This window comes from Erpetoichthys calabaricus, chromosome 1 (genome assembly GCF_900747795.2).
Source record: "Erpetoichthys calabaricus chromosome 1, fErpCal1.3, whole genome shotgun sequence".
NCBI classification, from domain to species: Eukaryota; Metazoa; Chordata; class Cladistia; order Polypteriformes; family Polypteridae; genus Erpetoichthys; species Erpetoichthys calabaricus.
The window spans coordinates 336113305-336129814 of NC_041394.2; the positions used below are offsets into that span (position 1 = coordinate 336113305).

At 41.2% G+C, this 16510-nt stretch overlaps 2 protein-coding genes across 2 annotated transcripts in view; both read left to right on the plus strand.

Moving 5' to 3' along the window:
• Positions 1-16510, plus strand: part of LOC114667125 (gastrula zinc finger protein XlCGF26.1-like) — a 106898-nt gene that overhangs the window by 38363 nt on the left and 52025 nt on the right. The gene's annotated exons all lie outside the window — the stretch shown is intronic.
• Positions 7591-16510, plus strand: part of LOC114668122 (zinc finger protein 721-like) — a 60945-nt gene continuing 52025 nt past the window's right edge. The window contains 2 exon segments of the mRNA XM_051927843.1: positions 7591-8112; positions 14429-16099. Of these exon segments, the coding sequence (XP_051783803.1) occupies positions 7611-8112; positions 14429-16099 (2173 nt within the window). The 5' untranslated portion in view covers positions 7591-7610.

The following is a 16510-nucleotide window of genomic DNA, read 5'->3' on the forward strand; positions in this document are numbered from 1 at the left end:
GTGTGTTGTCGCTGTGCTCAATCTTGCCATGACATGAAACTGTCTTCCACAACCTCACCTTGGTAGCAGAGTTTGGCTGTTCCTCACCCAGTTTTAAGTTTCTGTTTCAGTTAATGACTGTGTTTCAACCTACGTGTGACATTGATGATCATTAGCACCTGTTTGGTAGAATTGGTTGATCAGACACCTGACTAGAATCCTACAAAATCCCTGACTTTGTGTAAGTGTACCTATAAGAATTGATGCTGGTTTGAAGGCAAAAGGTAGTAACACCAAATATTGATTTGATTTAGACTTTTCTTTTGTTCGTTCACTTTGCATTTTTTAAATTGATAACAATAAATAATCATTATTCTGAAAGCATTCTTTGTTTACAGCATTTTTTCCCACCTGCCTAAAACTTTTGCACAGTACTGTACATCTACCGTAACATATTATAAACTTGTCATACAAATGGTATAGAAGTTAACGTGTTGTACTTGTAACTTTTGTTCAATCTGGACAGTGTGCAGATTCATACACTTTATTAAAGCAGCCCATTCATTAACAACCTGTTTGGGACACACCAACACAGACTGCAGCTACTGAATTCTATTCAGAAACAACCAAATCTTAATTAGATGATTATTAAATTAGATAAACTTTATTAATCCCAAGGGGAAATTCACACGCATGCAACAGCAGAAACATTCAAAACAAAGATACAGAGCCAGCCTGGCTACTATGTATTGATAGAACATTTCCAGTAGCTTGCTGCACACATCAAAAGACCTGAGTATCCTTAGCAAATGCAGTCTACTCTGGGCTTTCTTATATTTTAATATATTACATATTATTATTTTATAATAGAAAATAATTACACACTGTACACAATGCCAGTTTATCTGGTGTATATGTTGTAGCTCATGGAAGAATTACAGGTCCACAAAAGTTGAAATGTTGAGGCGCCAACCCCATCATCACCGTGTTTAATCAAAGTGAAAATTACAAACAAAAGATGCACTCAATGGGGCCAAAACAAATGAAAATCAGGGTTTCCTTACTTCAGAAACCTTTCTTGGCTATCAGAGCCTGCTTTAGTCACTGAGGGAAGGAGCTCTGTCCTACGGTGTGCTCTCATATTGAGTACAATACAATACAATACAATTTATTTTTGTATAAAGCCCAAAATCACACAAAAAGTGTCGCAATGGGCTTTAACAGGCCCTGCCTCTTGACAGCCCCCCAGCCTTGACACTCTAAGAAGACAAGGAAAAACTCCCAAAAAAAACCTAGTAGGGAAAAAATGGAAGAAACCTTTGGAAAGGCAGTTCAAAGAGAGACCCCTTTCCGGGTAGGTTGGGAGTGCAGTGGGTGTCAAAAAGAAGGGGGTCAATACAATACAATACAATACAATACACGGAACAGAACAAATCTTCAATACAGTATAAAAATAAAAGTATTACAAGTATGGAGCAGAATTTAACAGTAGATGATATCCTATAATATGATTTGGATGCTTTGCAGTAAGGAGACTGTGGAAGATTGTGGGTTCGCTTCCCGGTTCCTCCCTGTGTGGATAGCGCTTTGAGTACTGAGAAAAGCGCTATATAAATGTAATGAATTATTAATTATTATTATTATTATTATTTGTTTAGAGTCCTGCTGCCGCCCCCTTTTGGCCATTCCACAGCTGAACCAGGCCTGGGCCATCCAATCCGATGAAAGGACCCCTCTACCTGATGATTCCTGTGATCCTCTCTCAGGGATGACTTCACCTTAGACAAGCAAAACAACTTGACGGGTGGGCCGTGGCACCAAGTGCCAAGTTTAAGTACCGAGAAGAGTAACAGAATAGGTGAGAGTTAGTAACAAATTATAACTATCAAGTTACTTATGTTTTAGTGCTAATGACTAACAACAGAGATGCAGTCTGTACAGTTAATCAGCAGCTCTAGGCAGGATATGCTAAACTGAAGTAGTGAGTCTTCAGCCGGGATTTAAAAGCTGAGACCAAAGGGGCATCTCTTATAGTAGCAGGCAGACCATTCCACAGTTTAGGGGCCCTGTAACTAAAAGCTCGACCTCCCATTTTTATTTTATTAATCCTTGGAATCATAAGCAGACCGGCATCTTGAGATCTTAATGTGCGCTCAGGTTTGTAAGTCATGATAAGTTCAGACAAGTAAGCCGGACATTGGCCATTTAAGACTTTATATGTTAAAAGAAGGATTCTGAAATATGCCCTAAACTTAACTGGATGCCAGTGTAAGGATTTAAGAACTGGATGTATGTGTTCTTATTTACTTGTTCTTGTAATAATTCTTGCAGCAGCAAGAACACCTCCTGAGTGACACCTCCTTCTGGGAACCATGGGGTAAAATAGCTAGGAGACCAATTGGGGAGAGTCAGTTGGACTCACTGAGCATCTTCTTAGCACTGTGGACGAAATAGAAGAAGATAAGTTTAGCGCCACCTCTCAACCTGAACTAGTAATACAAACATCAGAAGAGCCCAGAGTTTGACCCACTGACATGCAGGAGTGACAATATTTATGTACTAAGAACAAATAAGGCTTACCTACTGTTTGAAATCAGGAGTTTTCTCAACTGCATTTATGTTCACTCTGAATATCACGCCATTTGTGTGTTCACCAAATTCTGCATATGTTGGCAAACTCTGTCACTCAAAATATCGGCCCCTGATCGACATCACTTGTGAGTGCCTTGTGCTACTTAGGTTATTGAGCCCCATTTTCTACTAATCAGATCGGCCGTGTGATTAATGGGTCAGGCTCTGTTTCCTTGCTCTTCAGTTCTGTTTGTCTAAGTAGTTGTTCTTGTCCCTTCCATTTACCCTCTGGTCTTATTAGTATACTTTATTACTGTTACCTTTCTGGCCTCAAACTGTTTAGGTGATGTAACCAGAAAGGGGGTGCCAGCGAGCCTCAAACCCCAGACACCAACACACCCAATACAGTCCCAGGTTCAAATAAATGTTTTTGCTTATTAACTCTCTTAGGGCGAATGTCGACAGAAGGGGATGAGGGCAACAATCAGCTGTTAATGGTGATAAAACTCACTGTTACATCACAGGCATTCCCTCTGTGCTCGGAGGAATGTTAGACTCATTGTCTCGGCATCTAATCCTTGCGTGTGCATGAGTTACGAAATGTAAACAAGGCAAGATGGCATCGACATCTTACGAGGGAGCGAAGAAACGAACATACTCAGCGGACGATGTTTTGCGCATTATCGCTGAGTCAGACTTTGATTTTTCAGAATCTGATTTTGTTGACAGTGATCAGGAGATCGAGCAAGAGAGTGAAGAACTGGCATCAGCTGATCGGACACCAGCCGAGGCTCCCCCAGCTGATCGGCTGCCAGCTTATCTCATTTGCGCAGTCGACGCACCAATGGCAAGGTTCGCGTGGGAGGAATACCCAGACCTTGATCCGTGGGAGCCAAACTTGCTACCGGACTTCACAAGACAGCATGGCTTGCTGTTTGACATGACAGATTACCAGCCGCTGGACCACTTCAATCTGTTTTTTTTCCTGAGGCTGCTTTTCAGCTACTGTCAGACGACACAAACAGGTATGCAGGGCAATTTTTTGAATCGCGAGCTGCGTTTCACTACATTCTCGTTTTTCAAAGTAGAAACCCACAACACAAGACGAGATGAAGGGCTTTGTGGCTTTACAAATAGAGATTGGACTAGACTGGTGATTTAACTTCAGGGAGCATTGGTCCAAATGTGCTTTGTCCCCTGGTGGCTTTGGACAGGTTATGCTGCGTGATAGGTACGTGCTGCTGCAAAGTTTTATTCATTTCTGTGATGACCAGAAGCAAATCCTAAGGGGTGAGCCAGGCTATAACCCCATGTATAAAGTTCAGCCCCTGCTTGACATTGTAGAACCAACATATAAACAATTTTATCAGCCTGGTCGTGATTTGTCTGTGCATGAATCTATGATAAAATACAAGAGACACCAATATATGCCAGACAAGCCCACAAAGTATGGCATAAAGGATTTTGTACTGGCAGAAACAAACACTGCTTTCTGCCTGAAAGTAATTACATATACAGGAAAGTATTTCTTTCAAAGAGAGAACTGTCCCTTGACAAGTCAGGTTGTGCTGGAGCTGCTTCAGGGCTATGAACATTTGAGTCATGTTGTGTACATTTGGACAATTTTTATACATGCCCAGAATTGTTCATGGAGCTACAGAGCAGGGGAATTGGAGCTTGTGGCACAGTGAGGGTGAACAGGAGACACATGGCTTCATAGTTGAAGCCAGACAGGCTGAAGATAAAAAGAGGCGATAATATGGTTTTCATGCGGGCGGATAACTTGGTGGCATTGGCATGACACGATGTCAAACAGGTGACTTTCCTGCAACATATGAGGACAAAAAATACAAACCTGACTGTGTTATGTGTAGCAACAGACAATTGAAAAGGAGGCATCAGTGCAACACATATTGTAAGAAGTGCAATGTGGCAATGCATGCAGTTGGCTGCTCTGAGCGAGATCAGACTTTGCAGGACTTTGCTGTGTAACATGTACAGTATGTGAAATCATATAGTATGCAGGCTCATACAACATGCAAGACAGAAACATTTGTCAAAAATAAATATTTTGTGTTGATTTGTTATGTTAAACAATTGCTTCGTGTTCTTTTTTTTAAAGAAAGTTAGTTTTTGGAAAAATATTCAGCCCTGGGAGAAAAGAAACAAACAAAAAAAAATTAGCCCTAAAAGAGTTAATGCAGTGCCTTTACACTTGGATAAGATCCACTTTTGTAGCCACTGATTATATAATGTTCCTTTCTTCCCATCCAGTCCTCCATGTGAGTGTTGCCTACTACTTCCCGACTCTGACCCCCCCTGGAGAAGTCTGGATGGCTTCCTTTTATGTTGGACCCAGAAGTACTTCTGGTGCCATAACACTGAATGGTGGAAACACTTCCAATTCACATGGAAGGCCCACAAAAACAGGCAGTGCTTCTCCCTGCACCACCCATTGGTGGCATTGATGGACCCCGACAGGATTGTCCCTCAAGACTATGAATCCCTGCAGGTCTCCATGCTGGGTCCACTTAAGAAGAGCACTGCTATCTATTGTACTGGTGGAGAAATTGTTTTGGATAGACAATTTCTCTTCGTCCATCCACTGTGGCTTCCCGGCCTGGAAAGACGCCTTCAGCCAACCTGGCTGGGATGCCTGTCCATCTATGTGGGCACCTACAGTGGACAAACCACTCAAACCATCAGCTGTGGTTCTTCAGTTTTCTCTGGAGTGGTTTCTGTCCCCTGATTCATTCTCTTCTTCTCAAGTCCTTCCTAACCTTCGTGTCCTTTAACAATCTTCTTTCAGATTATTGGGCTCTGCTTTGGTGTTTGCTTGTAATAATGTGGCACTCACTTCCATACATCAGGGTAGGTACATAAACAGAGCTGCACTGTCTGTTTGTAGTTTCTTGGCATGTTTTTAATCTCATGATAAATGTGGTTCACCTTCTTAGTCCTCCTGCTCAGTTCTCTGTCGTCGGTGTCCCCAGGTATTTGTAGGAGGTCACTCACTCCAGCTCTTTGCCATTACGTGTCTCTCTTGGATGTTTGTGTAGCTCTGCTTTTCTGCTGATTTCCATTGCCTCACTTTTCTTTGTATTCAGCTCCATTGCTGTTTCTGTAAGTTCTTCAGTCCATACTGCTACTGGATACTGCAGCTTGTCCCTCAGGTCTGTTCTTAGCACCACATCATCAGTGAAGAAGAATACAGTAGAACCTCTGATTATCTGAGGTAATGTGGACTGATGCTACCTCAGATAACTAACATCTCTGGGGAATGGATGGCCATAAAAGATTTTGCCAATTTATATGGTAGAGTATCACTTTTAAGCTTTCTTTCATACCACAGTGAATTTAATATTATATTAAAAAAAAGAAAATGATGCATTCAAACTTATTTTAAAAGTATAGTAGTTACTTGCTCGGCACTGTATTCACAGCAAAGGTATTATGAATTTTAAGTAGTGAATTACACTTACAGGTTTACCTCAGATAATCGGAGGCACCGATAATCAGGGTCCTACTGTACTTGATATTTTCAATTTGAGTAAATGACATGGAGGACGGTGTAAAATGTCCAAATAACACCAACTTACTGTAAGTGGATTGCACGCTACTATACATAACTCTGGGTATAAAAAAAAATTGGCATTTGTGCCCCCAAATGAAACTAAATTTGCAATCCTACATACGTAAGAGGATAGGTGGGTGTATTTAATCGATCCCTGAGTGGAAGTTCATGGGCTCCAGCAGCAACACAAAGCTGTAGTGCAACACAATAAACAAAGTGCCAAGTATTAAACAAGTGCAAGTGTTGCGCCTACGTAGAAAATGGCACATGATGAAGGCAGAAAGAAAAGGGACCTCGAGAAAGACGAGAGTTGAGAGCAAGAAAAAAAGAGACTACAAGTGGAAAGAACACAAAAGCCTAACATCAAAACCAAAAGTGAAATCCTAACTTGTGGTCGAAAAACAAAAGCACTAGTCGTAAACTCAAACGTTTAAACACACATACACTTATTCTTTGCTTTTCATTTCCTCAAACTTGGATAATGTGGAAGTCCAGCGGAATGAACTTTAAAATCCTCGATCTTTGACAAAATGCATAGCGTGACCCTGATAGTCACTCCTTAGCAACATATACTGTACACAAAATAGCGACACACAAGAATTTCATGATGGTGCCTCAGGAAAATTTAGGAAATTAAATCTGTGACCCGAAATCCTCCTAATTTTTGTAAAAATAGGATTAAATGTGTAATTTTAATGTAAAATAAAGGCATTTCGTAACAACGGGAGGCAGAACTGCACACACAATATACCCAGTTTACATTTAATATGCTGTGTCTCCAAAGAAATTGTGTTAGTTTTCCTATTTTCAGTTACACCGAGTACAGTGAAAGTCTTACCTACATGTCTGATTAACAAATAACACAATGTCGGTGTGTCTGCTGTACTAGACTGGGGTGAGGATTGAAACAATGGAGGAGGTATGGAAACGTAACTAACAGATGAGAGGTGTTAAATGATAAAAGTCCTCTTACCTTTTACTTATTTGGCACCTTAATCCAAGGTGACGTACAACATTTCAGATACAATTAGTTGCATTTCTTTTGAATTTCCAATTGGAGCACAGGCAGGTGAAGTGACCTGCTTGTGGTCTCACAGTGGTGTCAGTAGTGGGATTTAAATTCCAAAGCCTTCACCACTACACCACACTGCCTATTTGGTAGCTGTGTCACTGTCTGTGATCAATTAAAATAGCACCTTAGGTTACACGTTGCCGACACCATGTGGGGTACAAGTGACGAGAGATTCTGCTTAGATCCTGTATGCCACTTTGGAGGACATGACCTGGTAAGCTGTATGTACTGTTGGTCTTCATATTGTAAGAAGTCCAGAGAACAGCAGTTAGACTGAGTCAAGGCTGGTGGGTGATGAACTTAATGGAACGACTGAAGCAGTCGACTCACATGTGTGTTTAGGTCTTTTTGATGCAGTCCTGATTTCTACTCTGCTCTGTTTACAGACAACAAATGGAGTTTGTAATATCCAGTATGGAGGAGGTGTGCCCAGCTGTATCGAAACCTCTTCAGATGGGATACAAATATGAAGAGGGGGTCTCAGAACGGTTGTGTGATGATGAGGATGAGAAGAATCCCTCACTACATAGGGTCTTATTTGGTGGGCATACCATGGAGAAAAGAAGTGTGGACATTAAGACAGAGGAATGTGAGTGGCAGCCTGCACAACTTAAGCAGGAAAGTGTCCACATTAAAGAGGAGGAGTGTGAAAGAGAGCTAACAGACCTGAAAGAGGCCGAGTCTCACAGCGCTGACATGCAGACAAATGAGACTGTAAGCCCGATAAAGACAGAAGACTTTAAATCAGAGTCTGGCACAACATCATGTTGTCTAAACACAGAAGTAAGTGGATTCGGCTTTACAGCAACTGGTCACTGCTCTCTACAGCATCATCCTGACCACGTGAAGTCCGAATATATGGAGTCAGATGTGAAAAGAACTGCAGATGCACCTGGTTCAAGTGATGCAAGAGGAGGTATGTGCAAAAATTTTAATTTTATATATATATATATTAAACAGTTTTAGATTCTAGATACTCCCTTTCTTTTTCGTTGAACGTGGATGTGCAGACCTTTTTGGTTTATAAATATTGCACTGAAAAGTTCAAAATTCAACAGTATTTAAAATAATTCATTCTTTTTAACCTTTTAACCCCTTTAACATAACATTGTGTTCACTGTCGGCTTGTGCCAGTGTTGAGTGTGGCCTGGTGGGGAGCTTGTCACTGTCTGTACCCAATATGACAAGAAATATGAGAAGGATTTAGGAGTCGCAGTGGACTTTAAGCTATCGACTTCCAGGCAGTGTTCAGAAGCCATTAAGAAGGCTAACAGAATCTCAGGTTATATAGCGCCTTGATGTGTGGAGTACAAGTCACAGGAGGTTCTGCTCAAGCTTTATAACACACTGGTGAGGCCTCATCTGGAGTTATGTGTGCAGTTTGGGTCTCCAGGCTACAAAAAGGACATAGCTGTACTAGAAAAGGTCCAGAGAAGAGCGACTAGGCTGATTCCAGGGCTACAGGGGTTGAATTATGAGGAAAGATTAAAAGAGCTGAGCCTGTTCAGTTTAACTCTTTAACAGATGAATACTTTTTGTAGGCTGCAGGAATGCGTAGCAGAGAAGCTGCTGGAGCTAAAGGTTGATCTGGTGAGAGAGCAAAGTGAATGCACAAAGCAAAATACTCCATAGATAACATTTTGCGTATTATTGCTGAATCACAATCGGACTTGATCTGGATATAGAAAACGAAAGTGATGTTCCAGCATCAGCTGATCGGTCCTCAGCTGATCGTAGTGCAGAATGTGTAGCGGCTGGCAGCTCCCTATATTTTGTTATAAGCTGACACCTCCCTGAAAGAGTTAATCAAAAGAAGATTAAGAGGACACATAACTGAAGTGTTTTAAATTATGAAGGGAGTTAGGCCAGTGGATCGAGACTGTTATTTTAAAATGAGTTCATCAAGAACACGGGAACACAGTTGGAAACTTGTTAAAGTGTAAATTTCGCACAAACATTAGGAAGTTCTACTTTACACAGAGAACCACAGACACTTGGAATACATGACCAAGTAGTATGGTGGACAGTTGGACTTTAAGAACTTTCAAAGCTCAACTTGTTATTTTGTAAAAATTAAGCAGATAGGACTGGCGAGCTTTGTGGGGCTGAATGGCCTGTTCTTGTCTCGATTGTTCTAATGGTCTAAAAGTCTTTACAGGTCTTACCCATAATCCTTCAAGTGTGACTGAGGGTATCAAGTAGTCAGATTTTGAGTGAGTGAACGCAGAGATGAATGGCTGAACTGTCAAAGACACACACACACACACACACCAGTCAGAGGCCTGTACAATCCTTTTATTTTAATGGTCATGTGGTGACTCTCATATTATTAAGTCAACATTTGGGGTGCAGTAGTTTGTTATGAATGGGATTTAAGAACATTAGTATTAAAGTTGTTTTAGTTTTGTGGAATTTTTAATTTCTTAAATAGTTGCTGTTATTTTCTAAACACTGTTTTGTTTTGATACACAGTAGTCCCTGCCATTGGCGTTTGTGTATTTTCACAGCCATCTTGTTGTCAAGCGCATGACTAGGTGCTGTGGCAGCAAGTGACATCAACACACTTGGAACTATTTAAGATGGGGACACCCATTAGTTAATGTCCACATTTTGGGTAAAAAAGAAAAAAGAAAAACGTACGACTAGTGATTCTCTTTAGTATCACAAAACCTGTGGTCGAGCTCTGCCCAACAAAGCTGGGTCAAAGAAGGCAATGCAGGAAAGTTGTTTAGTATGTGTTGTGCCAGTTTTGAACTGATTAAATAGAAGGAATAAAATTAGAGATTGACTTGCACCAAATACAGGTGGAATACCATTCTAGTGAAACTCATGGGGCCATAAAAATATTTTATTATAACAATTATGAGGAAAATCTGTATACATTTGTGACCGGGGTTGTTGGCAATTCACCTCCTCCAACAGCAGCAGCGCCAGGACAGCTTCGCAGCTTCTCTGCTGTGTCTGGTCTACAGTTAATCGAGGGCAAAGAAATTGGTTGTCCTCTGCAGGATCAGGCTTACCAAATAACATGTTTGTTGTACGATGTTTAGAACATTTAATACCAGGTTTTGACTCGTTCTTCTAATCTGACGATGGGAGCTAAAGCAGGACGATTGCATGTCCCATGGCTCTTATTTTGAGTGCTGAAGTAACAGCTCCTAACATAGTGCCTGATATATTTTGAGTGAAGCCTTGAGACTGTGCCTGCCTTCTCTATACAGTAATAAAGTCACCTGTATTTTCCTTAGAAACCTGCACTCATCATCTTATGCAACTCTGTGACCCAAGTATAAAAAAAGCAGAGCTTCCTAAATGGTCAAAAATATTTTATTTGAAAATGAGACTTTGAATTCAAATTTTTTTAACTGAAATATAGGTATGAACACAAAATGAAAACGAGATGTTGGATGTAACACAACTATCCACGCGGATGCTAGGTATGCATTCGGCTGTATATATGATGCAGAGACTGCCCAAGACCAGAAATCTCACAGTCTGTCACTTTCTTTGAGGCAGCCTGTTGAGTCCCTGAGACTTGGCACGGAAAGTGTAAGCATGGAATTAAGTATTTTTTGCATCCCATTATTATCATCAGTGGTCATTTTTGATCCAAAAAAAATGTTCGTTATACCGAAATTTACTTTGCATTGAAACAAAATTTGTTTATCATTATGAATATTTGTCCAGGCCCACAAAAAGTATTCATTATTCCGAATATTTGGTTGCTCCAGTATTTGCTATAACAAGATTTGACATGTACTAAGGACATGGAAGCAACCAATACTGTTGACACCTTATTCGCGTTTGATTGATTCTGCCTGCATTTGTCTTGTTAGATAGATAGATAGTTACTGCGTGATATCCTGCCACATTGCGTTTTACAGGATGACATTCTGTGGCTTATTCACTTTCAGGCGTATTTTTTGCGAATTGGAAATACTGTGGGCTTTGTTTGTATTGTAATCACTGCATTGTGCCCTTCTTCTAACTCTGCCCTGGCACTGTTCTTGTTTCATGGGCAAGTTATTTACAATTTGTAATTTTCACAGGCAGTAGTAGACGGAGCACAGATGTCCAAAGTGTCCTTTTTCATTTCATTAACGTAATGTCAAAGCAATTCAAATTCTAATACTTTGTTTCACATAATAAGGTTTTCAAATACATTGGAGCTCCAATTGTATGTAGGCAAACTCAGCATTGACGATACACATTTAAGTCACCTGTCTAATATTGTGTGTAGGTGTCCCTCGTGCTGCCAAAATAGCCCCAACCCATCAAGGCATGGACCCCCCCCAAGACCTCTGAAGGTGTCCTGTCGTATCTGGCACCGAGACATTAGCAGCAGATCCTTTAAGTCCTGTACGTTGTGAGGCCTCCATGGATCGGAGATGCTCAACTGGCATGAGATCTGGGGAATTTGTTGACCAAGTCAACACCTTGAATTCCTTTGTCATGTGTCTTCAAACAATTCCTGAACAATTTTTGTAGTGTTTCAGGGTGCATTATTCTGTTGAGAGGGTGTCACAAAAACCAGAATGAGACATTAAGAAGGTTGGGGAAGCCACCCTTATAATATGTCCTGGCTGCAAAGTGGTTTTGAGAATTGATATACAGATCATTCCAGATCGGAGTCCACAACTGAACTGCCGGAACAGATACAAGATGGCCGCTTTAAAGGCCAGTGCAGCAGGTGACGTCATCAGAGGCGGGAAATTGAAGTGACATTATTGGGTGTTCTGTGGGCCAGAAATGATGTCATCAGAGGGGCAAATGGAAGTGATGTCACCACAGGCGCTTGGAACCCTGTGGGATTTTTTGAGAATGGTCTGCAAGGGATCAAGAAAGACAGCACACACCGCTGCCCCCTGGTCGGACATGGAATTTCCATTATTCAGGCCCTTTAGTTTACTCCTACTCGCACGTGTGTGACAAGGGGTCACTGCCATCAGGGTGTACCGTTGTCATTTAGGGGTGTAAGTGGTCTGCAGCAAACTTTAGGTGGGAGGTACATATGGCAAAGTAACATCCACATGAATGCCAGGATCCAAGGTTTCCTGGCAGAACATTGCCCAGAGCATGACACTGCCTCACCGGCTTGCCTTCATTTCAAAGTGCATCCTGCTGCCATCTCCTCCCCACTTAAATGACGCTCACACCACCTGGCTGTCCACATGATCTAAAAGAAAAGTTAATTCATCAGACCAGGTCACCTTCTTCCATTACTGTATGGTCCAGTTCTGACGGTCCAGTACCTATTGTAGGCACTTTTGGTGGTGGACTTTCCCACTTAGGTAAATCATGCCATTCCAAACAAGCCAAAGGGGATACAGTTTCATGCTGACTTTGACACACAAAAAATAGTACAACAGTCCTCAGCCTGACTGTCCGTTTCCCATTTGTCCCTAACTGTCTTGTCTTATAATGCTTGCCTAGCAGTTCTATATGGTGTGCTAAATCTGGCTCTGTGTCAACTGTGCATGTGAGTAGAAAAAGGCAGATTTATAAAATATATTTGCACAGTGACATATTAAACTTATACTCTTATTACACAGCCCCATACGCTGCAAGCTGCAATGCGCTGTGTGTCCTCATGGCTAGCATTAAGATTTTCAGCAGTTTGTGCCACAGTAGTTGTTCTGTGTCATCGGACCAGGTGGGCTAACCTTCACCCGCCGCTCGCATCAATGAACCTTGTACACCCATGACCCAGTCACCAGTTCACCAACTGATCCTTCTTTGGGCCACTTTTGGCAGGTATTAACCACTGTATTCCGGGAACACCACACACATCCTTCCATTTTCGAGATGCTCTGACCCAGTTATCTAGCCGTCACCATTTAGCCCTTGTCAAAAGTGCTTATTATTCCTGCTTCCGACGCATCACTTGACAGTTCACTTGATGCCTAACATATCCCAACCTTGATAGGTGCCATTGGAACAAGATAATCAATGTGATTCATTTCACCTGTCAGTGGTTTTAATGTTGTGGCTGATCCATGTGTCTGTGTAGGTAGTGCTGCTTCCTTGCAGTAAAGAGATCATAGGCTTGTGTCCGGGGTCCTCCCTGAGTGGAGTTTGCAAAGTGCTTTGAGTAGTGAGAAAAGTGCTATATAAATGTAAAGAAATATATATAATATATAAACATTCTGCAAACATTGGCCTGTAGGGGGCTTCTCAGAGCCACAAACACAGACACAAGGCCCTGGTTCAAAAACTTTTTTTTTTTGAAGGAAATACTTGAAACAGGCTTCCTCCTCTTCCAAAATGTACCATCATGGTACAATTGTTCTTCTTCTCCTCTCCTGACTCTAATTTTCCTGTGTTCTTTATGCTTGTTCCAAGAGTACTTATGATGCACAGCATATTGCACCCAGGAAGCATTTCCAAGTCAGATGGAGGAGGTTAGGAGGAGGCGCTGATACAGTGCATTGCCGCACCTAACACACAACAAACCAACTCAGAATCCAGATTAGGACCCGAGTGCAGCCATACCTCAGCACCACACTAGTTCAGATGGAAAGGAACAGTGTGAGGACCCTCTTTAAATCCAGGCATCCTCTTCACCGTAACTCCTCCTTGATGCTTCCAAGAAACCCAGCACGGGTGCCCATCAAGGCTACAATTCCCATGCAGCCCTAAGGGTGTGCGTATTGGAGATCCCCCAGAGGGATACTGCCACTTATGGTGTTGGTGGTCTCCTTTAGTCATTCCATTATAAAGGCTTCCCAGGCAAGTATATGTAGTGGCATGGCTCCCCACTCACTATGTAAAAGCACTTAGAGTAGTGAGAAAAGCTCTATATAATTGTAAAGAAACATTTAGAGCTTTAGAACTTCAAGTACAGATTAACACCGGTCCAAGTGCCACTTTCAACTGTGTAGAAGAAGAATTCAAGCGGCAGGTTTGACAGATGTGTGCAAGTTGTTCAAAACAGGAATAGATTACATAAAAGATTTGTTTTTCTGCACGCTTAAGTAATTTAATGAATTCTAATTAAACACCGTAATATGGGTGGGTCAAAATTTAACACTTTGTTTTTATGCTTTCTTCCTTATACTGTAATTAGTGCTTTACAAGTTCAGTTGATGTTACAGTACTGGGGTTATAACAAGGTGATCAGTTTTGGATTTTTCAACATTCATATGCTGCTCTTCACAAAACAATTGCCTCTTGTTAGATCTATTTTGATACTTCTTAAAATGACATTTTTGTAACCATATATATTTCTGCAGAGGTTCAAGACAGTGGAAGTTTCTCCTTAATTTCACAAGCTCCGATGCCTCTTCAGTGCAGATCAGAAGATAAACCAGATGATGAAAATATGAAGAAATCAACATATGGGCCAGGTAGTTTGATACCGGATTTATTGCAAGATAGTTCTTTGCCTGGTGGGAAACTGAAGAGGACGGATGACAACAACACTCAAGTACAGGTCCACAGTACAATTTCAGCAACTTTGTTAGACTGTCAAGAACAGAAGAAAAGTGTTAAGAGCAAAGCTGAAATCAAAGACAAGCAGAGTTATTATTCAAGACAGAAGCTGTATTGTTGTTCAGAGTGCGGAAAACAGTTTTCTACCAACAGTTATCTACAGACTCACACAAAAATTCACACCGGAGAGAAGCTGTACTGCTGTTCTGAATGTGGCAAGTGTTTTTCCACTAGCAGTAATCTTCATATTCACAAAAGAACTCACACTGGGGAGAAGCCATATCAGTGTTCTGAATGTGGCAAACATTTCTCACACAGTAACAGTCTTCGGAAACACACACGGATTCACACTGGAGACAAGCCATACTGCTGTTCTGATTGTGGCAAGCTATTCTCTAATAGGAGTAGTCTTCGGGTACACAGAAGAATTCACACTGGTGAGAAGCCATATAGCTGTTTGGAATGTGGCAAACTCTTCTCTGACAGCAGTAGTCTTCAAAAACACACAAGAATTCATACTGGAGAGAAGCCATATCACTGTTCCAACTGTGGCAAGAAATTTTCTATTAGGAGTCATCTTCAGAGGCATACAAGAACTCATACTGGAGAAAAACCATATTGCTGTTCTGAATGTGGCAAAAGATTCTCTGTTAAGAACCATCTTCAGAAGCACACTAGAACCCACACTGGAGAGAAACCATATTGTTGTTCTAAATGTAACAAACAATTCTCCACCAGTAGCATACTTCAGAAACATGCCAGAATTCACACTGGAGAGAAGTCTTATTGTTGTTCTGAATGTGGCAAACGATTCTCTGTTAGGAGCAGTCTGGAAATTCACTCGAGAATACACACAGGAGAAAAACCATATTGCTGTTCTGAATGTGACAAGCAATTCTACAGTAGAAGCAGTCTTCAGACTCACTCACGAATTCACACTGGAGACAAGCCATATTTCTGTTCCGAGTGTGGCAAACAATTCTATGACAGGAGCTATCTTCAGATCCACGCAAGAATTCATACAGGAGAGAAGCCATATTGCTGTTCTGAATGTGGCAAACGATTCTCACACAGTTACAGTCTTCAGAAACATACAAGAATTCATACGGGAGAAAAGCCATATTGTTGTTCAGAATGTGGCAAACGATTCACAGTTAGAAGCCATCTTCAGAACCACTTAAGAAGTCACACTGGAGAAAAGCCGTATTACTGTATTGACTGTAAGAAACAATTCTCAACCAGCAGCAGTCTTCAGAAACATAAAAAAATCCACACTGGAGAGAAGCCCTTTTGCTGTTCTGTGTGTGGCAAAGGTTTCTTGCATAGGAACCACCTTCAGAGTCATACAAGAATTCACACTGGAGAGAAGCCTTATTACTGTTCTGAATGTGGCAAACAGTTTTCATACAGTAGCAGTCTCCAGAAACATTCAAGAATTCACACTGGAGAAAAACCGTATCGGTGTTCTGAATGTGACAAACAATTCTCGACCAGTAGCATTCTTCAAAAACACAAAAGAATTCACACTGGAGAGAAAACTGAAAAGAGCAAATTGGGAGGAAAAGAAAAGAATGAAGAAGTAGATAGGAGAAGTGAAACTACTTTAACAGTATGAAGAGGACTCAAGGAAGATATTCATACTTGACTGAAAAGATTCCTCTCCCACCTCTGCATTAGAGTAGGTGATGGCGGTAGAGGTAAACGGCATCTTCAGATAAAGGCAAGACCTGCAGTGTACAGGCCACATAGTGGAAGAGACACCAGACCACTTAAGTGTCTCATGAAAAGGACTTGATACAGTCCAGTGGACAATTGAAGATAAAGAGGAGACCATATATTCTTACCTTTTTGCAGATCAGACAGGTTGGACTTTGATGCAAGTC